This window comes from Siniperca chuatsi, linkage group LG6, assembly GCF_020085105.1.
Source record: "Siniperca chuatsi isolate FFG_IHB_CAS linkage group LG6, ASM2008510v1, whole genome shotgun sequence".
NCBI classification, from domain to species: domain Eukaryota; kingdom Metazoa; phylum Chordata; class Actinopteri; order Centrarchiformes; family Sinipercidae; genus Siniperca; species Siniperca chuatsi.
In genome coordinates this window covers 474,673-499,273 of record NC_058047.1, presented here as the reverse complement: position 1 = coordinate 499,273, position 24,601 = coordinate 474,673, and the positions used below count along the sequence as shown (strand labels likewise).

The window sequence follows — 24,601 nt, the reverse complement described above, 5'->3', positions numbered from 1 at the left end:
CAACGGCTGTTTTAGAGACTTCACTTCCCGGCATGCATCTGTGATGAGAGGGGTCATGATGGCACTCAGTTTGGCAAAGTGAGGTTCACACACACACGCACACTCACATGCACGCACACACGCATGCGCACACTTTACAAGAGCAGTGTGGACATCAAGTATCTCAGTGAAAGCCTACATATATATATTTATATAGATATAGATAGATAGATAGATATATAGGTGTATATATAGGATTTGGGGCTACAACTGTATATATATATTATTATATTATATATAATATAATTATATATATATATATTATATATATATATATATATATATATATATATATATATATATATATATATATATATATATATATATAGTTAGTTGTAGCCCCAATAATTTCTACTATGCAGTTTTTACGATTGCTGTTAAGCTACTGTCAATTACACTGAGCACTTCCTGCAAGGATTTTTCACATTAAAAGCCCACCGGAAAAGGCTGGGATTTGTTGCCTGCAACGTTTGTTTTTGACTTTTCTTTAATGTGTAGTTTTGTCATCGGTTCAAATAAAATCAGGCTCTTTAACCACAAACACCGTCTGTTTTATCGACTCTGTGTTTGCGTCCGTGCTGGACTTGGACTTTGGCTTGAGCTGGATGGTAAATGGACTGTATTTGTTTAGCGCCCTTCTAGTCTTCCGACCGCTCAAAGCGCTTGAACTGAAGTGAACCGAACTGAAGTGAACTGAAGTGAACAGTTTGTTCTCTGCATGTGATTTGTGTTCTTTGCTCAACAAACATACTGAGATCAACAGACAGCTCTAAGAAAAGATCCAATCAGAGCTGCTGTTGCTGCGGTGTGGATCGGACCTCGCTTCCTGTTCAGACACACTGATTTATCGGTTTTACAAATACATGTTTGCATTCATTAAAGGTTCTTCGTGTAACTCTCAGACAACCCTTGTTAATAATGACTCCTTCGGCCGCTAAGTGAACTGCAGTCGGCGTCCTGCTGCTCGCGCTCTGTAGGCGCGAGCGAGCATCGGCGCCGGCCAAAAGTGACATAACACGAGACTGAACGCTGAAATGAGCACGGAATGAATTATGAATTATAATAAATTATAATCATATTTAGAGTAACGTTCCTATATTTTATTTGGACCATCGGCTGCATGATGCTAACTAGCTCGCTGTTTGCGAAGCGCTCATTTCATCCCCCTGCACCTGCGGAAGCATGATGACGACAAAAGGTTTGAGAGACAAATGACAAAACAAGGATTTATAAAAACAGAATTAGATTTGTGAAAGAGAAGGATATCAGCGCTAGGTCCAGGTCATGTTTAGCCTAGCTTAGCAATAAGACTGGAAGCGGGGGGGTGGGTTGCTAGCCTAGCTTAGCAATAAGACTGGAAGCAGGGGTGGGTTGCTAGCCTAGCTTAGCAATAAGACTGGAAGCAGGGGTGGGTTGCTAGCCTAGCTTAGCAATAAGACTGGAAGCGGGGTGGGTTGCTAGCCTAGCTTAGCAATAATACTGGAAGCAGGGGTGGGTTGCTAGCCTAGCTTAGCAATAAGACTGGAAGCGGGGGTGGGCTGCTAGCCTAGCTTAGCAATAAGACTGGAAGGCGGGGGTGGGTTGCTAGCCTAGCTTAGCAATAAGACTGGAAGCGGGGTGGGCTGCTAGCCTAGCTTAGCAATAAGACTGGAAGCGGGGGTGGGTTGCTAGCCTAGCTTAGCAATAAGACTGGAAGCAGGGGTGGGTTGCTAGCCTAGCTTAGCAATAAGACTGGAAGCGGGGTGGTGGGCTGCTAGCCTAGCTTAGCAATAAGACTGGAAGCAGGGGGGTGGGTTGCTAGCTTAACAATAAGACTGGAAGCAGAGGGGGTGGGCTGCTAGCCTAGCTTAGCATAAAGACTGGAAGCAGGGGTGGGTTGCTAGCTTAGCAATAAGACTGGAAGTAGGGGTGGGCTGCTAGCCTAGCTTAACAATAAGACTGGAAGCAGAGGGGGTGGGCTGCTAGCCTAGCTTAGCATAAAGACTGGAAGCAGGGGGGTGGGCTGCTAGCCTAGCTTAGCAATAAGACTGGAAGCAGGGGTGGGTTGCTAGCTTAGCAATAAGACTGGAAGCAGGGGGTGGGCTGCTAGCCTAGCTTAACAATAAGACTGGAAGCAGAGGGGTGGGCTGCTAGCCTAGCTTAGCATAAAGACTGGAAGCAGGGGTGGGTTGCTAGCTTAGCAATAAGACTGGAAGTAGGGGTGGGCTGCTAGCCTAATAAGACTGGAAGCAGAGGGGGTGGGCTGCTAGCCTAGCTTAGCATAAAGACTGGAAGCAGGGGGGTGGGCTGCTAGCCTAGCTTAGCAATAAGACTGGAAGCAGGGGGGTGGGTTGCTAGCCTAGCTTAGCAATAAGACTGGAAGCAGGGGTGGGTTGCTAGCCTAGCTTAGCATAAAGACTGGAAGCAGGGGGTGGGTTGCTAGCCTAGCTTAGCAATAAGACTGGAAGCAGGGAAGGTGGGCTGCTAGCCTAGCTTAGCAATAAGACTGGAAGCGGGGGGGTGGGCTGCTAGCCTAGCTTAGCAATAAGACTGGAAGCGGGGGGGTGGGTTGCTAGCCTAGCTTAGCAATAAGACTGGAAGCGGGGGTGGGCTGCTAGCCTAGCTTAGCAATAAGACTGGAAGCGGGGGTGGGTTGCAGGGGGGGTGGGCTGCTAGCCTAGCTTAACAATAAGACTGGAAGCAGAGGGGTGGGCTGCTAGCCTAGCTTAGCATAAAGACTGGAAGCAGGGGGGTGGGCTGCTAGCCTAGCTTAGCAATAAGACTGGAAGCAGGGGGTGGGTTGCTAGCCTAGCTTAGCATAAAGACTGGAAGCAGGTGGAAACAGCACAACTTCTGAAACATCTGACTCTAGAGAAGATGGAGAACAAGATTTAACTAAACGTCAGAATTTTCAGATTTTTGCTTTTATGCGAACTGGTCCTCTCCCCAGACCATCACACTCTGGCCTTCCCTGGACTTTGAGGTGTATTGCTGGATGTGTGTATAAACATACAGAAGTGGTTATAGATATATACAATAACGATAAGATGCAGTTATTGATAGAAACACAAACAGGAACAGCCTCCCAGTGTGAGCTCCTGATTGGTTACTTAGCCAGTCATGAATCCTGTTGTTTTATTGGGTGTTTTTACACAGTTGACTTGTTAGAGTTTAGTGTTTAGTTCATGTTTAAAGGTCCAGTGTGGAGCGTTTAGCGGCCTCTAGTGGTGAAACTGCAGTTTGCAGCCATGTGAACACCGCTCGCCTCGCCCTCCCCTTCCAGGCGTGCAGGAGAAACTACGGTGGCCACGAAACTCACGAAAAACGTGAACGGGCCGCTCTAGAGCCGGTGTCTGGTTTGTCCGTTCTGGGCTCCTGTAGAAACATGGCGGCGCAACATGGCGGCCTCCGTGGAAGGGGACCCGCTCCCTCTGCAGATATAAAGGCTGATTCTAAAGTAACAAAAACACAACGGCTCTTATTTTCAGGCGATTACACACTGATGAAAACACACTTATGAATATTATATTTCTGCTGCTCCTAAATGTTGCACGCTGGAGCTTTAAGTAAATATTAAAATGCTTAAAAAGTAAAAACTTATTTATTTGCTGATTTCAAATATTTAATAATAATTTATTAATTTTCTATTGACCGACCGCCACTGATGATTGGAGTCGTGGATATAAACTTATGGAAAATAACAATAAAAAGCTGGTAAATGACCACAGAGTGACGTGGTGCTGCTGTTCCTGTCCTCTCCTGCAGGTGGTGCCGGTCTGCAGGTGTGGACCTGGTCTGGAGCTGGAGACTCTGAGGAGTTTCAGCATCAAACACGTGACGAACCAAAGCTGAAGGATCAGTTTTTACTGTAGTGTCCTGATGTGACCACAAGGAGGCAGCACAGACTCTCACAGCAGGAGGAGCAACAAAGACCCAAAGACCCTTCCTCCTCCTCTTCTTCCTCCTCCACTCTTCTTCCTCCTCCTCCTCCTCCTCCCCTACCTCTTCTTCCTCCTCCTCTTCTTCCTCCTCCTCCTCCCATCACCCCTACCTCTTCTTCCTCCTCCTCTTCTTCCTCCTCCTCCTCCCGTCACCCCTACCTCTTCTTCCTCCTCCTCTTCTTCCTCCTCCTCCTCCCATCACCCCTACCTCTTCTTCCTCCTCCTCCTCCTCCTCCCATGCACCCCTACCTCTTCTTCCTCCTCCTCCTCATCTTCCTCCTCCTCCTCCTCCTCCTCCCATCACCCCTACCTCTTCCTCCTCCTCCTCCTCCTCCTCCCATCACCCCTACCTCTTCTTCCTCCTCCTCCTCCTCCTCCTCCTCCCATCACCCCTACCTCTTCTTCCTCCTCCTCCTCTTCCTCCTCCTCCTCCCATCACCCCTACCTCTTCCTCCTCCTCCTCCTCCCATCACCCCTACCTACCTCCTCCTCCTCCTCCTCCTCCTCCTCCTCCTCCTCCTCTTCTTCCTCCTCCTCCTCCTCCTCCTCCTCCTCTCTTCCTCCTCCTCCTCCCATCACCCCTACCTCTTCTTCCTCCTCCTCTCTCTCCTCCTCCTCCCGTCACCCCTCCTCTCTTCTTCCTCCTCCTCTTCTTCCTCCTCCTCCTCCCATCACCCCTCCCTCTTCTTCCTCCTCCTCCTCTTCCTCCTCCTCCTCCCATCACCCCTACCTCTTCCTCCTCCTCCTCCTCCTCCCATCACCCCTACCTCTTCCTCCTCCTCCTCCTCTTCATCCTCCTCCTCCCATCACCCCTACCTCTTCCTCCTCCTCCTCCTCTTCTTCCTCCTCCTCTTCATCCTCCTCCTCCTCCTCCCATCACCCCTACCTCTTCCTCCTCCTCCTCCTCCTCCCTCACCCCTACCCTCTTCTTCCTCCTCCTCTCCTCCTCCTCCTCCTCCTCCCATCACCTCCTCCTTTTCCTCCTCCTCCTCCTCCTCCTCCATCACCTCCTCCTCCTCCTCCTCCATCACCTCCTCCTCCTCCTCCTCCTCACCCCTCACCCCTCCCTCCTCCTCCTCCTCCTCCTCCCATCACCCCTACCTCTTCCTCCTCTTCCTCCTCCTCCCATCACCCCTACCTCCTCCTCCTCCTCCTCCCATCACCTCCTCCTCCTCCTCCTCCTCCTCCTCCTCCCATCACCCCTACCTCTTCCTCCTCCTCCTCCTCCTCCCCATCACCCCTACCTCTTCCTCCTCCTCCTCCTCCCATCACCTCCTCCTCCTCCCATCACCTCCTCCTCCTCTTCCTCCTCCTCCTATCACCCCTACCTCCTCCTCCTCCTCCCATCACCTCCTCCTCCTCCCATCACCTCCTCCTCCTCTTCCTCCTCCTCCCATCACCCCTACCTCTTCCTCTTCCTCCTCCTCCTCTTCCTCCTCCTCCTCCTCCCATCACCCCTACCTCTTCCTCTTCCTCCTCCTCCTCCTCCCATCACCCCTACCTCCTCCTCCTCCTCCCATCACCTCCTCCTCCTCCCATCACCTCCTCCTCCTCCTCCTCCTCCCATCACCCCTACCTCTTCTCCTCCTCCTCCTCCTCCTCCTCCTCCCATCACCTCCTCCCTCCTCCTCCTCCTCCTCCTCCTCCTCCCATCACCCCCACCCCTCCTCCTCCTCCTCCTCTTCATCCTCCTCCTCCTCCTCCTCCTCTTCTGATGCAGAGAGTGATGGATGAGTGGAGTCACAGTCATGTAAAACTAATTTAAATAACAAATCAGTTGTTCCAGGTTCTCCTCTGTGAGGAGTCTGATGTTCCCAGTCTGATGTACTCGGGGCCTCCTGCTGCTCCAGGGGCCAGCAGGACCAGGACCAGGACCAGGACCAGGACTAGCACTTCACCTCCTCAGACATCTTGATTTGAGAGAAATGATCTCGTGTTAAAAATCACAGCTTGCACGTTGCAGATTTGGTGAAGCTGACCGCTGATCCGCGTGGATCGGACTCTGAGGTCATCAGCTGACCTTGAACTGTTCCTCCAATCAGAAGAAGAGCCCGTGTTTCTACCTATGCTCCCTGTAGACTCAGTGAGGCTCCGCCCCCTCCTGTCAGAGGTCAGAGGTCAGTGATGGTAACACTCAGAGGTCACACAGCGGCCCTGAGCGGTATATTCAGTATCGATGCACTTAAACTCAAACTCAGTGGCGGAAAGTAACTAAGGTACTTTGAGGTACTTGTACTTCACCTGTATACTTCTCCGCTACATCTCAGAGGCAAACATTGTACTTTTTACTGCACTACATTCACTACTCGATTCACATTATTAACACAAAACATAATCAACACATAAATGTATTATTATAGATAAAGATAAGACTTTATTGATCCTCGGGAGTCGTACCTATAGTAATTACAATGAGCTCCACCTTCACCAGCTGCAGCATTAAAGTGATGAACACATCACACATCAATAATTATTATCCAGTGACACAATATATGTTATTCTGAATGGGCCGTTCTGCATAATGAGTACTTTTACTTGTAACAGAGTATTTTTACACTGTGGTATTACTCCACTTACTTTACTGAAGTATAAGATCAGAGTACTTCTTCCACCTCTGATTAAACTTTGGAGAACAAAAGAAAAGAAACAAAAACATGAATTTCAGTCATGTGACAGATGAAAACTTCAAATTAAATTCCACACTTAGGTCCACACTCAGCTCCATCCGCTGAAGAAGCCCAAGACATACGGTCGAAAGCTTCAGAAATAACAAGGAAGGGGACCTTGTGATGAGAGCGCTGTTTCCGAACTCGAGAATGAACCTTTAAACTTCTTTGTCAGTTCCTGCTAATAAACAGCAAAGTATGTTGAATTTTTTTTAGTATACTGACTCCAAAGACTCTACTATGACAGATGTAAGGTACGCTGCCAGCGAGCAGACCGGTAGCCGGCGTCTACGGGCCAACTGCCGTACCTGATCGCTTGTCCTGTGTGGTCAGCTTATACGTAAGGTATACCTACCGCGAAAGGTATACCTACCGCGAAAGGTATACCTTCCGCGAAAGGTATACCTACCGCGAAAGGTATACCTTTCGCTCCAAACGAATGGTTTTCTATGCGTTACCTTGACAACGAAGCTGTTGGTCGCTGCACTTTCCCACGTGTTTGTCTTTGCGATCTGTCGCTGGTCAAACGGAGCGGCGCGCCGCGAGCCCGAACGGATCGGCCGATCAATACCCATCTTCATGAGAGTGAATGGAATCATGACATTGACGAACCTATTGATCGCCCGAGCAGAAGTCGTGATGTTGTCATTTGGTTGGCTCGTTTTTGTCGGCATCCACAATTCGTTGAAGTTGAAACAGCTGCGAAAAAAACGAAACCGCACGGCGAAGTACGAAAGTTTCGGACTCGGTGTGGATCACAGAGAAAGATGGGCTCGCGTTTTTAAGTTGACGTGCGATTTATTCGCACCGATTATTCGTGTTTGTTCTGAAAAGGCCTTTAAACTGCTGTCAGTGATCACAAACAAACTGACACTTCAAAGGCACACAGTAGAGACACCATCTCCACTTCAGCTGCTTTCATCTCTTACTCTTCCGCTGACGGCCGCACCGCCTACCTGAGCAGTGCGTCGCCGAACCTCTTGCTTTTCATTTCATGTATGTTTTCATGCTAACAGGCGAACGCAACAGCAGATCGTAAAAATGATCAGTTCGTAGTCACATCGTAGCGGCAACATTACACATCGCTGCAGTTTGTCTGCATCTGTAGAAAATGTCCCAGACGTGAAGATAAACGTCTATTTTTTTATCTCAACACTTGAGTTCGGGATTGCTGTATATTTTTATTCATTTATTTGTTTTTTTACTTTTCTTTCCGATTAAATTAAGCAATCATAGGCCCGTGTTGGCAGCAGTAAATGTGGTGTCTAATACAGCATCATTTGGTAAGTGTAGAATAAAGCGCGACCAAACTTTCTGTCACTGATGGCCGATATCAAAGGAAGTGTAGAAAGATAGTAGCAGCAGTTCAGTAGGCAGTGTGGGCTAAGCGTGACAGTTTAACTACTTTCGGTGCTTACATATCAGCTGACACTTCCAGATCAAATCATCACTTGCATTTCAACTCCTTTTACTACTTCAGCGTCAACTGATTTCACTTCTCAACTTCACTGAAATGAAACTTTAACTCTTTTCAAGACTTAATTTTAACAAATATTTCAAAATCTATTAGCAAATTCGGTTTCAAATTCCACTTCAATTTCTTTCAGTGCTTCAACTCAAGGTGCGAATGAATGTTTCAGCTTCAGCCGCTGCACAAATGCTTTTAGACAATGTCGCCTTTTCTAGTTATTATTTAAACGTCATTGTTGTTATCATGTCCGAGCTTCCTGAAGAAAACAGCTTTGATTCGTTCTCAGACACAAACTGTGTGTTTCTATTTCTACCTTTTATTAAGTGCTAAAAAACCAACAAACCAACATTCAGGAGTTAAACAGTGCGGACACACAGAGTTCAGGCTGGACGTCAACAAACACGGGAATTAATGGATTAATCGATCCGCTCCTGATAGAAGATGGAAATCGAAAAGGACTGGTCACCGTGGTAACAGAGTCTGATCTGTACGGAAGCCCGTTCCTGCCGAAAGTTAAACGTGATGATGAAATTATTGGATGCTTAAAACATAAAATTCTCTATGAGGTTCTGAGCAGCAGCTTAGAAACTAAAAATCATCAGTTTGTCACGTGACTCGCTTAGTATTTTACAGTTTGTCATTTCATATCGAGTCATATGAGATAGTTTCACCACAAGGTCCATTTAGTACCTGTCCTGGAGCTTTCAGTCATATCACATGATCCTCAGCAGATGGAGTTTATCCAGCTGTCATGAAATTGTAGATGCTTAAAATTTCCATTTTTTCTGAGCTCTTTAAGGATTTCTCATCCATGTTGACTTAAAGGCTGAGCTGCTGATCAAGATCATTGGATATGACCAAAAGCTCCAGACCACGTATTAAATGGACCTTGTTGTGAGATTGTTTTTCTCAGCTGCTGTTTTCCAGGTCAAGAATAAACGTCTGAGACTCTACTCAGAGTTTTGTTGTTTAATTGTTCCTCAATTTATTATTTTTATCTTATCATATCTTTTCAGAAATGAGCTTCCGTATTTCTGAAACCAGACTGAACAAAACAAAACCTTCTTTCGTTTATCTGACAAACTAAATGTTGTTTTTTACTTCCTGGTTTCAAATATAAATTAATTCGACTACACTGACGTCACTACTGACAACAACAACAACAACAACACAGACAGGAAGTAGAAAATACAGTTTCTACAACTTTTACACAGTTAACTTTTTTACAAAAATGTCACAACAAAAACACATAAATTCAAAGTTCAGGTGCTTCTCTGAGACATTAGATGAATTTGTTTTTTATGTGTGTTTTTATAAATTATAAGAAATATGGAAAAGCCACACACACACACTCAGCTTCTAAAGATCAGTGTTTCATGCTGCTTCTTCCTCTTCTGGATAAAATCCAACCATCAGCTGAATACATGCACGTAGGTTCGATTATAGAAATGCAAAGTAAATTGCTGTGTCATTAAAGCACTAACTCAACTTAAAATCACATTTAGTTTCTCTGACAGACGTGATGCTTTCTGATAGATAATGTTGCATTTCCTTTACTGCATTATCTTTGATGTGTTTTCAGGAGAATATTAACTGTAAATAAAAGACAGACTGTGACCACAGAAAGTTTGATAAGGAGGTGAAAGTACTTTTCTCAGCCCTGAGTTGTGTCTGCAGGCTTCCCCTCCGGCTGCATACAACACCAACAACCTCCAGGAAGAAGGCAGGCCAGCCTGTGTGTAGCCTGAGAGGCGAAACTCAGGGCAAAAAAAGTAATTTCTCTACAATATTAAATATTTATGACTAAATATACAAAAATTTAATGTGAAATTTTAGGAAATCAGGACTGTGTGGTCTGATCAGATTGGATTGACAGTGATCTGGAAACACGAGCAAACAGCTTCACAGCTGTCGTCACAGTTCGATTCAAATACAGAAAAGTCTCATGTGAAATAACCAAATTTCTGTTGTAACTCTTGACTCTTATAGGACCCAAACGTTCGCAGTAACAACCTGACTCTCACTTCTCTGGTTCTAGTTTCTGCTGGATTTTATCGTGAAGTCCATTTTATTTATATAGCCCAATATCACAAATCACAATTTAGCCTCAGGTTCACAGTCTGTACAGGATACGACCCCCTCTGTCCTCAGACCATCGATTCAGATCAGGAAAAACTCCCAAAAAACCCTTTAACAGGGGGAAAAAATGGTAGAAAGCTCAGGAAGAGCAGCAGAGGAGGGCTCGCTCTCCAGGACGGACAGGAAGTAGATGCCGTGTGTACAGAATAGACCAAACTGATATAATTACAGTTTGAACAATCAGGACGACAAAGTTCTGAAAAGACTGTAACGTATGAAGAACGTGGATCCGGGAGGACGTCGAGCAACCTCAGGTGTCACCAGGAGTCACATGACCTCCTCTCCACCAAGGACACCTGGAAGAAGACAGACTGCACAAACTCACGAGGCAAACCATTGATCTTAAACTTGAAATAACAGATTACATCATAGTTGTGCAGCTTTCGCCTTCTTTCTCTGCTGTTTGTCTGCGAGTCAAAACAGCTGATTTCCTTCAGGTGTTCCTTTTATATAAATTCTGGCGGCACAGGTGACAGTTTCCGGTCAGACGTGAAGACTTCGCTCTGAAACGATGTGCGTGAGATGCACCTGAGCTCCGAGTTCATGTTTTCACAAGTGTTTTTTTAAGGGAAGTGAAAGAAGAAAAAGAAACATTTCCATGAATTAATTCGTATTTCTTAAATATTTGACAGCTGTGTGTTTAAGCGCTACAGGTTCTAGTTGTTCTTAGACGGTCAGTTGAGTCCGATTCTTCTTCTACGAGGATCAATAACACTTTCTATGAAGCTCGCATCTGTTATTCAGTTATACTGATCTTCATAATGCGTCGTAACTCGTGACTAATGCTGTAAACCTTCATCAACAGCCAGGGAAACGTCCAACATCACGAGGACTTGACTCTCTCTGGTCTGACTGGGCCCTGAATGAACCTGGACCACCATGATCCACATTAACAGGTGAAATCATCCAGAGTTCCAGCAGTTAAACCAGCTGATCGTCCTGCAGGTGTGCTGATGCGTTCCGACTGACACGGTGACACGTTACAGGTGTGAGCTTCTTACAAAGTGTGGACCTCCTCTGTCTGAGGGTTCACTGGTCCCAGTTTAACCAGTTTGAAAGTCTCCATAAGTGCTGTGACTCCAGATCAGCTGAAGGTTCAGATCGGTCCATGATGACGCCACCGGGCGCCGTTTACACCTGTTTCCTGTACAAACACAAACTCTACATCTGAGACTCTACGACTCGTTTACTCGTTTAGGACGACGAGGTGACGTTCCCCGAGGACGCCACTGTCGTCTCCCTCGGTGAGTACTCCGCCTCCTCCTTGTTGGGGTGGGAGGAGTTATCCGACTTGCTGCGGCTGAACTCGGCCCCCACGATCGGCCCGGTAAACTTGGCGTTGGGCCGGATGCAGGTGGTGCAGCACAGCAGCGTCTTGAGGAACGCACGGCGCATCTCGTTGCTGGTCAGCGTGTAGATGAGCGGGTTCATGGCGGAGTTCAGGACGGCGAGCGCCAGGAACCACTCGGCCTTGTAGAGGATCGGGCAGCTGAGCGTCTCGCAGGCCGCGTCCAGCAGCAGGAGGATGAAGAGCGGCGCCCAGCAGGCGATGAAACCGCTCAGGACGATGATGACAGTCTTCAGCAGCGCCATGGACTTCTCCGAGCTCTTGATGTTGGCGCCGGCGTTGCCGCGGCCGTTGGACACCTTGCGGAAGACGAGTTTGCGGCTGCGAGTTCGCACCAGCGCGTAGATGCGAGCGTAGAGCACCACGATGGCCATGAGGATGATGCTGAAGACGGTGGTGCAGAACAGGATGTAGGTCTTGTGGTAGAGCGGCAGCACGGTGGAGCACTGCGTCATGCTCTGGATGCAGTTCCAGCCCATCACCGGCAGGCCGCCCAGCACCGCCGCGATCATCCACACGGTGCTGATGAGCAGGAAGACGCGGCAGGTGTTGCCGTTGTTGTGCAGCTTCATCTTCAGCATGGTGAGGTGGCGCTCAATGGCGATGGCCAGCAAGCTGAAGACGGAAGCCGCCAGCGCCACGAACATGCTGCCCTCCCTGAAGAACCACTGCGTGGGCGTCAGCTTGTAGGTGTTGGCTCCCGACAGCAGGATGTTGGCGGTGTAGACGACGCCGGCCAGCAGGTCGGACAGCGCCAGGTTCCCGATGAAGTAGTACATGGGCTTGTGGAACTTCTTGGTCCTCCAGATGGTGGTCAGGACCAGGATGTTCTCCAGGATGATGAAGCAGCACACGATGATGAAGACCACCGAGTCGGCCTTCAGACCCGAGTCCTGCTGCGTCTTGCGGAACTTGCCGGTGTAGTTGTAGTGTTTGGCGATCAGGTCGGAGTAGCTGGGCTCGGCCATGGCCTGCAGGTGCAGCGGGAGTCCAGCAGGGGGCGTCCTCAAACTTCAGACCTTCATGTCAGGTAGTAACCCTGAAGAGGAGCAGAGAGAGTCCTGCTGCTGGAGGGGGACATGATCCTGCAGAGAGAAGACGGACTACTGTCAGAGACTCGCACACCTCAAGCTGGTTTCTGATCAGATTGTTTGCGAACAAACGTCCTGAAAAACGACTTTTAAACTCCTCAAACACTCAGAGTCCCTGGAATCTGTGAACTTCATGCTTTTAGCAGGTTTTACTTTAAGAGGGCAGAAATATGTTCATGAAACCCGCGAGTCCGACCGAAGAACAGAAGAACATTTAAATCTCCACTTCAGTTTGTTAAGACTCACAAAGCAGCCGAAGGCTCATCGAACTGATCCAATAAAACCTTTTAGAACTGATCTCTGATCAGCTCTGATCAGTGAACAAACATCCTGAAAGACTCAAACATGTTCCTTCTACTTAAATCAACTTTTAGTGTCATTTTATTTAAAAATTTAAAGTTTATTGGGACCAACAGCAGAAATCTTCCTTAGATTCTCTCCGGAGATAATAAAACCTCTGATCTTCCCTGTGAACTGATCTCTGATCAGCTCGTTAGAGAACAAACAACTTTAAAACACTTCAGATGTGTTTTCTTTCACAAACTCGTCATTTTAAATCCGCAGATTTGAACTTCACAAGTTTCAGAGTCACTTTGTTAATGAATCATCATCGTGAGCAGATTTCAAATCTTCGGTTTGTTCAGATTCACGTTCAGACGTTTTAACCCTTTAAAGTGATCGATTATTTCCGTTAACTGATAATACATATAAACAGAGTTTAAATAAAGAGATTCTGTTCGTATAAAAACGATCCTTGATTCATTCAAGTTTAAATAATATATAAATAATTCGGTCATTCATCTTTTTTTCGACAGCAAAAATGAATAAAGACACTCTGACGTCACTTCTTCACTTTAGCATTTATAAAGTTTTCAATAAAAACGTTAAACTGTGATTTTATTCTCCATTAAAAACCGGATTTATTCCGTCAGACTGACGCGAGTTCGTCTGAAGCGGCTCCGCTTCTTCCGTCAGACAGACTGCTCAATAAAACTGATCAGAAAGCGACGTCACGACGTTTAATCAGCCGCAGACGTTTCAGCGAGTTTCTCCTGAAGCTTCACGCGAACTTTAAACACGAAAATCCCGCTTTGATCAAGAAAAAAGAGTTTTTACCTTCAGACCGGAGGAAGAGGAGCGCAGTCCGACAGCAGCCTGCAGCAGCGGGGAGCGACCGCACACACACACACACACACACACACACAGACACACACACACACACACACACACACACACACACACACACACACACACACACACTAACACTAACACACACACAGACACACACACACACACACACACACACACAGACACACAGAGACACACACACACAGAGACACACACACACACAGAGACACACACTAACACTAACACACACACACACACACACAGAGACACACACACACACACACTAACACACACAGAGACACACACACACACACACACACACACACACTAACACACACACACACTAACACTAACACACACAGACACACACACACACACACACACACACACAGAGACACACAGAGACACACACTAACACACACACAGAGACACACACACTAACACTAACACACACACAGAGACACACACACTAACACTAACACACACACACACTGAGACACACACACTAACACACACACACACTGAGACACACACACTAACACACACACACACACACACTGAGACACACACACTAACACACACACAGACACTAACACTAACACACACACACTGAGACACACACACACACACACACACAGAGACACACTAACACACACACAGAGACACACACACACACACACACTAACACACACACAGAGACACACACACACACACACTAACACACACACAGAGACACACACACACACACACACACACAGAGACACACACACACACACACAGACACACTAACACACACAGACACACAGAGACACACTAACACACACACAGACACACAGAGACACACTAACACACACACACACACACAGAGACACACTAACACACACACACACAGAGAGCCACACTAACACACACACAGACACACACACACACTAACACACACACAGAGACACACACACACTAACACACACACACACACACACACAGAAACACGTACACACTAACACGCACACACACTAACACACACACACTGAGGATGATGAAGACGGTGATGAAGATGCTGCCCTCCTCAGTGTATTTTTGCTTCTTTATTCTTGGTGATCAGATCAATAATGAAACTGATGATTATCAATAACTAATCGAAGGAAACATTGATAATCCAGTCCAGTTCCAGAAGTCTAACGTCTGCAATACTTAGTGTTCGTCCCTGAGCTCAATCCGCAGCTCGTGCTGATCACTTTCATTGATTTTCTTTAAAAACAAACAATATATATTAACACAGATCTTCATACTGAGCGTTCAGTAAACGTCACAGTCCGTCCGTCCGTCCCCCCCCCCCAACACACACACACACACTGACCCCCCCCAGCTCTGTGTCACTGACCTCTGACCCCCGTCATATCTGTGAGGTCAGCAGGGGCGGAGTCACAGTTTCTGGGGCCCCGCCTCCTGTCACAGGATGTCACAGCTTAAGCGAAGAAGAAGAAGAAGAAGAAGAAGAAGGGGGGCAGCAGCTGATTGGCTGCTTCTGGGTGCACAGGTGTGTATATATATATATATATATATATATATATATACACACACGGACACAGTGTTTGTTTGTATCTGGTTTGACTTGTTAAGGAAAAAGTACAAATACGTAACATAGAAAAAGATTTATGCTATTTAAATGTTGTGACTACAATGCTAGCAGTGGAGGCAGCCATCTTGGAATAATCAGTGGTGGAAAGTAACTCAGTACTCGAGTATTTCCCTTTAGTGCTACTTTCTACTTCACAACATCTCAGAGGGAAATGTTTTTACTGCTCTACATCTGTTTTACAGCTTTAGTTAGCCTACTAGTTACTGTTTGGATTAAGACGTCAAAGATGGCGAGGAAGAAATCCTGCGCCATCTTTGTTTTACGTAGTTATTAGTGACTTCAGGGGAACGCTGTCCTCCGCAGTGACTCACAGGGTTTGAACGGTGGGTAAAGAGTAGCCGTGCAGCTCAGCGCTCCGCACAGACACAGTCACAGCAGTGAGGCCTCTGTACGAACATGCTAACACTTGGCTACGATGCATTTCAGAGCGCTCAAATGGGAAATAGTGCTGTCTGCAAGCTGGCTAGCTAGCTAGTCACTACTAACTACGTAAAACAAAGATGGCGCAGGATTTCTTCCTCGCCATCTTTGACGTCTTAATCCGAACAGTAACTAGTAGGCTAACTAAAGCTGTAAAACAGATGTAGAGCAGTAAAAACATTTCCCTCTGAGATGTTGTGAAGTAGAAAGTAGCACTAAAGGGAAATACTCGAGTACTGAGTTACTTTCCACCACTGATTATTCCAAGATGGCTGCCTCCACTGCTAGCATTGTAGTCAAACTAGCTAGCTAGCTAGCTAGCTCTGGATCTGGCTGTGTCCAAGCAGCCGGTGAGTTTGTAGTTTCCACGTTAACCCTTTAATGAATGCTATAAACTAAAATGTTGTGCCTCCATCAGATCCAGGATCAGGATACGTAGCATGACGAGCTAACGCTGTGAGTCATAACGGGACATTCCTGTGAGTCTCAGAAGGTTAAACTTCCCAGAAAATAACAAAACCTTGAGTGTGTTGACGCTTCAGGACAGGAAGTGCTTCACGTGACGACATCGTAAACACCTCACACCTCTGTGGACTGATGATGTTTTTATCTCTATCAACAGAAGCGCACTGACGCCAGCTCAGAGAGGTGCATTGTGGGACCAGCTCTCGGGGATGTCTGCGCTGCAACCTCACTTCCTGTCCAGGCGGCTCTATTGTTTCAGACCTGCAGGTCAGCTGGTCGCACTGGAACAGCTGGTTAACGGCAGCCGGAGTCCAGGTGACCTCTGAACTAAACTAACCAGTCAACAGAACATGCTGGGAACTCTGGAAATCTACAGGAGAGGTACTGGGAATATACTGGGAATATATGAACACAGTATTCCCAATATATTTCCAATATACCATTGGGACCATACTGGGAATATATTGGAATTATACTGGAGACCTTACTATGGTGATAGTTATGGATCTTGCTGGGAACACTGGAAATATACAGGATATAATGGGAATGTCACAGTGGGAACGTACTGAAATTATAATGGGGCCATACTGGAAATATACTCAATGGCAATATATGAGGAAATACTGGGAATACATTGGGACCATACTGGGCATGTACTGGAATTATACTGGCACCAAAGTGGAATCATACTGGGAACACTGGGGTTATACTGGGCGATATACTGGGAATATTTTGAGAATATGCTAACTAGTAATGTGTTGGCAAATTTCCAGTTTTCCCTGAATATTACCAGTAAGTATATTCTCAACATAGTGGTATAACCTACTATTGGTACCATACTGGGAATACAGTATATTGAAATTCTACTGGCACCACTGTGGAATCGTGCAGGGAACACTGGGAATATGCAAGGGATATACTGGGAATATATTGGGACCAAAGTGGGAATATATTGGATTTATACTGGGGCCATACTGTGAATACAGTGAGAATATACAAACTGGTAATATATGGGGAATTACTGGAGACTATGTTGGGACCATACTGGAAATATACTGGAATTATACTGGCGGTGTAGTGGAATCAAAGTGGAAACATACTGGAACACTGGGGATATTAATGGGAATATATTAAGAACATACTATACTGGAATATATATTCCACTGGGAATATAGGCTACTGGAGCCATACTGGGAATATACTGGCACCAAAGTGGGAATAAATTGGAATTATACTGGGGAAATACTGGGATATATAGGGTATTTTCTTAACATCTTCCCAGTATGGCCCCAGTAAGGTTCCCATAGTGTTCTAATCAATATAATGAATATATTCCCAGTATATCCCCAGTGTTCCCAGTACGATTCCACTTTCATTTAACTATGGGGTCCAGTATAACTTTGATACTTTCCCAGTAGTATGTTGAAATGCTCTAACTGGTAATGTATTAGGAAACATCACTGGTAATATAATGGGGATATACTGGGAACAGACCGGGTCCGTACTGGTTGTTGGACATGTGACCAGTCCACGGTTGGTTTCCAGTTCGCGGCTCAGAGTCTGAAAATGGAGCTGAGATGAGGAGAAGCTGAAGGGGGGAGCAGGGGAGCAGGGGAGGTGTCAGGGGTTGTGGGTAACAAAGGCCTCTTTCCTCGGAGCTGCCGACTGTATTCAGACTCTGCATAGCTGAGCGTCACCATGACGACGGCTGGAGGGAAACGGGGACCCGAGCGGCAGAACAACTGAAGAACCTACAGACCCACAAACACAGAGACACTTCAACTCTCAGAGTTCACAACAAGTCGACTCTGAGTTCCAGCTTCCAAAGATTCAAATCCGTCTCAGTTTTGGTGAAATGTGTTTAAAACATGTTGAATATTTCACTCACTGGAACTCAGGTCCTGGTTCTGGTCCTGGCCTTCGTACTGGACCAGAACCAAGGTTTGTGCAGAGTAACGGGACGGCACTACAATGGTCTTGGTCTTGGTTTTGTTCTTTGTCCTGGCCCTGGTTAGTCTTGGTTCTGCTCCTGGTCCTGTTCTTGGTCTTGGTCCTAGTCTTTGTCTGCGTCTTCATCCTGGTTTAGGTCTTTGTCTTTCCTTGATCCTGGTCCTTTGCCTCGTCTTTATCTTTGTCCTGGTCCTGCTCCTGGCACTAGTCTTCATCGTGGTCCTGGTCTCAGTCCTGGTCTCAGGTCCTGGTCCTGTTGGTGTCTAACATTCTGCTGCAGTGAAACTGTAACTGCTGAACATCTGCAGCCTGTAATTATGGTTTGGACTGACTGTGTGTGTGTGTGTGTGTGTGTGTGTGTGTGTGTGTTGTGTGTGTGTGTGTGTGTGTGTGTAACAGGAAACCATTAGCCAGCTTCTTCCTCTCTGACTTCCTGTGATGTGATTCGTTGTTTCCCTGGCAGTGAGGAATGTGGCGGCTCGCCATCGTTTCCCTCAGTCGGGGGCGTGTAGTTCTGTCTCGACACTGTGACTGGTTTTAATCTCGTGTGTGTGTGTGTGTGTGTGTGTGTGTGTGTGTGGCGCTTCAGTGTTCACAACAAACACCACAGAAGAAAATCTCACCTGAGGGCCATTGAGTGCAGCTGTTCTGGACCTTTTGATCATATCATCTGTTTCCAAGGTCAACAGTGAGAGCGTTTACAGGAACATTAGTGTTCTGGTTTGTGGTTTGGATCAGTTTCTGAGTCTGATGTTATTGATCTCCCTGTTTACATGATCAGAACAGAGTCCAGCTTCATCGGCTCAGAATGATCGCTGACGGTGGAAGAAACAAAAGCCACAAAACTATTTCTGATCTTCTTCCCTGAAGTCAGACTTTATTTCAGGGTGTCGATCATCTCCGCAGCTTTTACATCGTATTTCTTCTTTTACTGAGTAACTGCTGCACACGTGACAGAGGACGATCAGAAACCTGGATCAGGTGTTTACAGGTCGCGGTATCCACAAATCATCGTCAGGCTGAAAGTAGAAACTCCTCAAAATAATGTTTGTGTGAGTTTAAGCTTTAAGTACGAGAGGCCGATCAGGGTGAGAACACTGAAACACCACAGACTGTGTATAACGATGGACGCCGCGGCTCCGCTTCCTCCCACAGTACAAAAATTAAGCCAAAATATCACTTCTTTATATTCAAACTAGGGCACACACGCACTGAAAACACATAGACAATGTGCACATACTATGCACTGAAAGTTTTCACACCTACCACCTTCACACACAGCAGGATATGGGCTACTTGTGAGTGCGTGTATAATCATTTCAGTGCGCTCCTGGTCCTTATTCTGAGTTTTTATCTGAATTCTCAGAGTTTTTATCAAGTTTAGTCCTTAAAACAGATAAAGTGGTTATTGTAGGTGATTTTAATATTCATGTGGATGTTGAAAATGACAGCCTTAGTACTGCGTTTATCTCATTATTAGATTCGATTGGCTTTTGTCAGAGTGTGCATGAAGCCTCTCACTGTTTTAACCACACCCTCGGCCTTGTTCTGGTATACGGCATTGAAATTGAACATTTCGGACCATTATTTAATAACTTTTGAACTGCTATTGCTGGACTACACGCCATTAGCCAAACACTCCTACTCTAGATGTCTATCTGATATTGCTGTGGCTAGATTCAAGGAAGCGATCCCATCTGCATTTAGTTCAATGTTATGTCTCAATATAACAGAGGAATCCTAAATTAATCCCAATCCCAAATTGACCATCTAGCTGATAGCGCTGCAGACTCACTGCGAACGACACTCGATTCTATCGCTCCTCTAAAAAAGAAGATAATAAAACAAAGAAGGTTAGCTCCATGGTATAACCCCCAAACCCACAAATTAATGTAAACATCACGAAAACTTGAAAGGAAATGGAGTTCCAACAACCTGGAAGAATCTCGTTTAGTCTGGCAAGATAGTCTTAAAACATATAGGAAGGCCCTCCATAATGCCAGAGCAGCTTACTACTCATCATTAATAGAGGAAAATAAGAACAACCCCAGGTTTCTTTTCAGCACTGTAGCCAGGCTGACAGAGAATCACAGCTCTACTGAGCCATGTATTCCTATAGCCCTCAGTAGTAACAACTTCATGAGCTTCTTTAATAATAATATTTTAACTATTAGAGAAAAGATTCATCACGTCCTGCCCTCAACCAGTACTGATTTATCTTCAAACACAGGGACCTTAGAAACAGCTGTAGAGCCTGATGTGTGTTTTGGCTGCTTCGCTCATATCGACCTTCTTCAGCTGACTTCACCGATCTCTTCATCTAAGCCATCAACCTGTCTCTTAGACCCCATTCCAACTAGGCTGCTTAAAGATGTTTTACCCTTAGTTGCACTTCTTTACTGGATATGATCAATCTGTCTTTATTAACAGGCTATGTACCACAGTCCTTTAAAGTAGCTGTAATTAAACCTCTTCTTATTCAGCTTTTTCCTTTAGTTTGTCCCTCGTCTGTAGGTACCAGGTGAGCTACTGGGGAACCCCTAACTGTATATAAAGCAGTTAAAACTAGCTCCACCTCGAGCGGCTACAACAGTAAGATGCTGCTCTAACATTGATGCATCAGTATTAATAAAACAATATTATGATGAAATGGGTCCTCCTGCAGAATGAGTACTTTTACTTTTTATACTTTAAGTACATTTTGGTGATAATACCTCTGTACTGAAGTACGATTTGAATGCACTTGTACCAGAGTATTTTCACAGTGTGGTCTTAGTACTTTTACTGAAGTAAAGGATCTGAATCCTCCGTCATACAGTTTGAAGCTTCTGTAGGAACATAAGAGTTCGGTGTGTTCAGAGAGAGGGGGCCCGGGCTGGATGTCCGGCTGCAGGGGGTACAGAGGGGTACAGAGGGGTGTGTGGATGGGGGTGTTGCGGGGTGTAGAGGCCTCTGCAGCACCCCGGGGTCCTCTTAGCATTCAGCAGAGCGCTCATTAGACATGCAAAGCTGCAGTGGTGGAGCTGCGGGCCTGAATGAGTCGCCTTTGTCCTGTAATTGGAGATGTTTCTGTGGGAGCCACAAAGAAACCAGGGCCTCCTCACCCTCCTCACCCCCCCTCTCTGATTCATCCTGTCCTCCCTCCTCACCCTGTTGTGTAACTTGTTGCATAAAGATTCAGTTTCCAGGAAATGATCCAATTAAAACTGGAGAAATAACAGAACATCACACACAGGTGAGGTCTGATGATGTTTACCTGCAGTGATGAACGAATGTTTGACATCACATGAGAGACAATCATCATCATCATCATCATCATCATCATCATCATCATCATCATCATCATGTCACTGTACTGTCCCACAGACCCCACATCTTCCCCGAAACAAAGACAGGAAGAAGCAATATTTGTTTACCTTTTCAAACAGGTACATTATACTTCACTGTAATGCAGTGGGAAACATTTTTTTTATATTTAAGGATTCTGGACACACATTTATTTTGTCAAAGCTAAGTTAATACAAGTTTGGCTTCAAATTATCTTTGAATAAAACATCAGTCATATAATCAAAAGTCTCAAATCTAAAAGTGATGATGTCAGAGACAAACTCCATCATGATGAAAACAAATAGTATGGACACCAGGAAGAGGTGTGGTTGCCATGGTAACAACTAATGGATGTCTAAATAAGAAAGTTGAAATTCCTCACTGACTGTTGTGAGATCACTTTCTAAATGTTTGATAAAAAAACGTTTTCATTAGATCCTTAGTTGTTGTCAGACAGTGAAACGGTTTGTCACAATACTTTTGTGTTCCCTCGCAGTACTTCTGTGTTCTGTGTTCCCTCGCAGCACTTCTGTGTTCCCTCGCAGCACTTCTGTGTTCCCTCGCAGCACTTCTATGTTCCCTTACAATACTTTTGATAGATAATACTTGATATAACGTTGTGTTACCATGACACCACAGGAGTACAGGAATAGTTTCACTACAACTCTCAGCCTACACAAACAAACATGTCACTTCACTGCATCTGTAAAAACCTCTGCATGTAGTTTCACCTGTTGACACGACAGTTCACTTCCTGTTCCAGTTGAACCGTCTCACCTGCTGTGAAGGTCGACGTCCTGCTGAGCAAAGCTGCTGCTTCAAACATGCTGATATCTGACCCTCAGATCACTGAGGACATTTCAGCTTTCAGCAGGACATAAATTCTGCTGCGAGTTTATTGTATCTTTAAATTTAGTGTTCCCTCGCAGCACTTCTGTGTTCCCCCGCAGCACTTCTGTGTTCCCCCGCAGCACTTCTGTGTTCCCTCACAGCACTTCTGTGTTCCCTCGCATCACTTCTGTGTTCCCTCACAGCACTTCTGTGTTCCTTCGCAGCACTTCTGTGTTCCCTCGCATCACTTCTGTGTTCCCTCACAATACTTCTGTGTTCCCTCGCATCACTTCTGTGTTCCCTCACAATACTTCTGTGTTCCCTCGCATCACTTCTGTGTTCTCTCGCAGCACTTCTGTGTTCCCTCGCATCACTTCTGTGTTCCCTCACAATACTTCTGTGTTCCCTCGCATCACTTCTGTGTTCCCTCGCAATACTTCTGTGTTCCCTCGCATCACTTCTGTGTTCCCTCACAGCACTTCTGTGTTCTCTCGCAGCACTTCTGTGTTCCCTCGCATCACTTCTGTGTTCCCTCGCATCACTTCTGTGTTCCCTCGCATCACTTCTATGTTCCCTCACAATACTTCTGTGTTCCCTAGCATCACTTCTGTGTTCTCTCGCATCACTTCTGTGTTCCCTCGCAGTACTTCTGTGTTCCCTCACAATACTTCTGTGTTCCCTCGCATCACTTCTGTGTTCCCTCACAATACTTCTGTGTTCCCTCGCATCACTTCTGTGTTCCCTAGCATCACTTCTGTGTTCTCTCGCATCACTTCTGTGTTCCCTCGCAGTACTTCTGTGTTCCCTCACAATACTTCTGTGTTCCCTCGCATCACTTCTGTGTTCCCTCACAATACTTCTGTGTTCCCTCGCATCACTTCTGTGTTCCCTAGCATCACTTCTGTGTTCTCTCGCATCACTTCTGTGTTCCCTCGCATCACTTCTGTGTTCCCTCACAATACTTCTGTGTTCCCTCGCATCACTTCTGTGTTCCCTCACAATACTTCTGTGTTCCCTCGCATCACTTCTGTGTTCCCTCGCAGTACTTCTGTGTTCTCTCGCAGCACTTCTGTGTTCCCTCGCAGTACTTCTGTGTTCCCTCGCAGCACTTCTGTGTTCCCTTGCAATACTTCTGTGTTCCCTCGCAGTACTTCTGTGTTCCCTTGCATCACTTCTGTGTTCCTTCGCAGCACTTCTGTGTTCCCTCACAATACTTTTGTGTTCCCTCGCAGTACTTCTGTGTTCTGTGTTCCCTCGCAGTACTTCTGTGTTTCCTCGCAGTACTTCTGTGTTCCCTCGCAGCACTTCTATGTTCCTTACAATACTTTTGATAGATAATACTTGATATAACGTTGTGTTACCATGACACCACAGGAGTACAGGAATAGTTTCACTACAACTCTCAGCCTACACAAACATGTCACTTCACTGCATCTGTAAAAACCTCTGCATGTAGTTTCACCTGTTGACACGACAGTTCACTTCCTGTTCCAATTGAACCGTCTCACCTGCTGTGAAGGTCGACGTCCTGCTGAGCAAAGCTGCTGCTTCAAACATGCTGATATCTGACCCTCAGATCACTGAGGACATTTCAGCTTTCAGCAGGACATAAATTCTGCTGCGAGTTTATTGTATCTTTAAATTTAGTGTTCCCTCGCAGCACTTCTGTGTTCCCCCGCAGCACTTCTGTGTTCCCTCACAATACTTCTGTGTTCCCTCGCATCACTTCTGTGTTCCCTCACAATACTTCTGTGTTCCTCGCATCACTTCTGTGTTCCTCGCAGCACTTCTGTGTTCTCTCGCAGCACTTCTGTGTTCCTCGCATCACTTCCGTGTTCCTCGCATCACTTCCGTGTTCCTCGCATCACTTCCGTGTTCCTCGCATCACTTCCGTGTTCCCTCGCAGCACTTCTGTGTTCTCTCGCAGCACTTCTGTGTTCCCTCGCATCACTTCCGTGTTCCCTCGCATCACTTCCGTGTTCCCTCGCATCACTTCCGTGTTCCCTCGCATCACTTCTGTGTTCCCTCGCATCACTTCTATGTTCCCTCACAATACTTCTGTGTTCCCTAGCATGCCTTCTGTGTTCTCTCGCATCACTTCTGTGTTCCCTCGCAGTACTTCTGTGTTCTCTCGCAGCACTTCTGTGTTCCCTTGCATCACTTCTGT

At 46.1% G+C, this 24,601-nt stretch overlaps 1 protein-coding gene across 1 annotated transcript; it reads right to left on the bottom strand.

The window, feature by feature from the left end:
• Positions 1-8,392: 8,392 nt before the first annotated feature.
• s1pr1 (sphingosine-1-phosphate receptor 1) lies at positions 8,393-13,928 on the bottom strand. Its single transcript, XM_044199687.1, has 2 exons — positions 13,791-13,928; positions 8,393-12,668 (listed from the first exon to the last, which is right to left on the bottom strand). Exon 2 carries the CDS (start codon positions 12,549-12,551, stop codon positions 11,430-11,432), a length of 1,122 nt encoding a protein of 373 aa, XP_044055622.1. The 5' UTR covers positions 12,552-12,668; positions 13,791-13,928; the 3' UTR covers positions 8,393-11,429.
• Positions 13,929-24,601: the final 10,673 nt, after the last annotated feature.

Bases quoted from the DNA above. Each gene is read 5' to 3' on its own strand.
- s1pr1 (XM_044199687.1), bottom strand. From the start codon at position 12,551: ATGGCCGAGCCCAGCTACTCCGACCTGATCGCCAAACACTACAACTAC.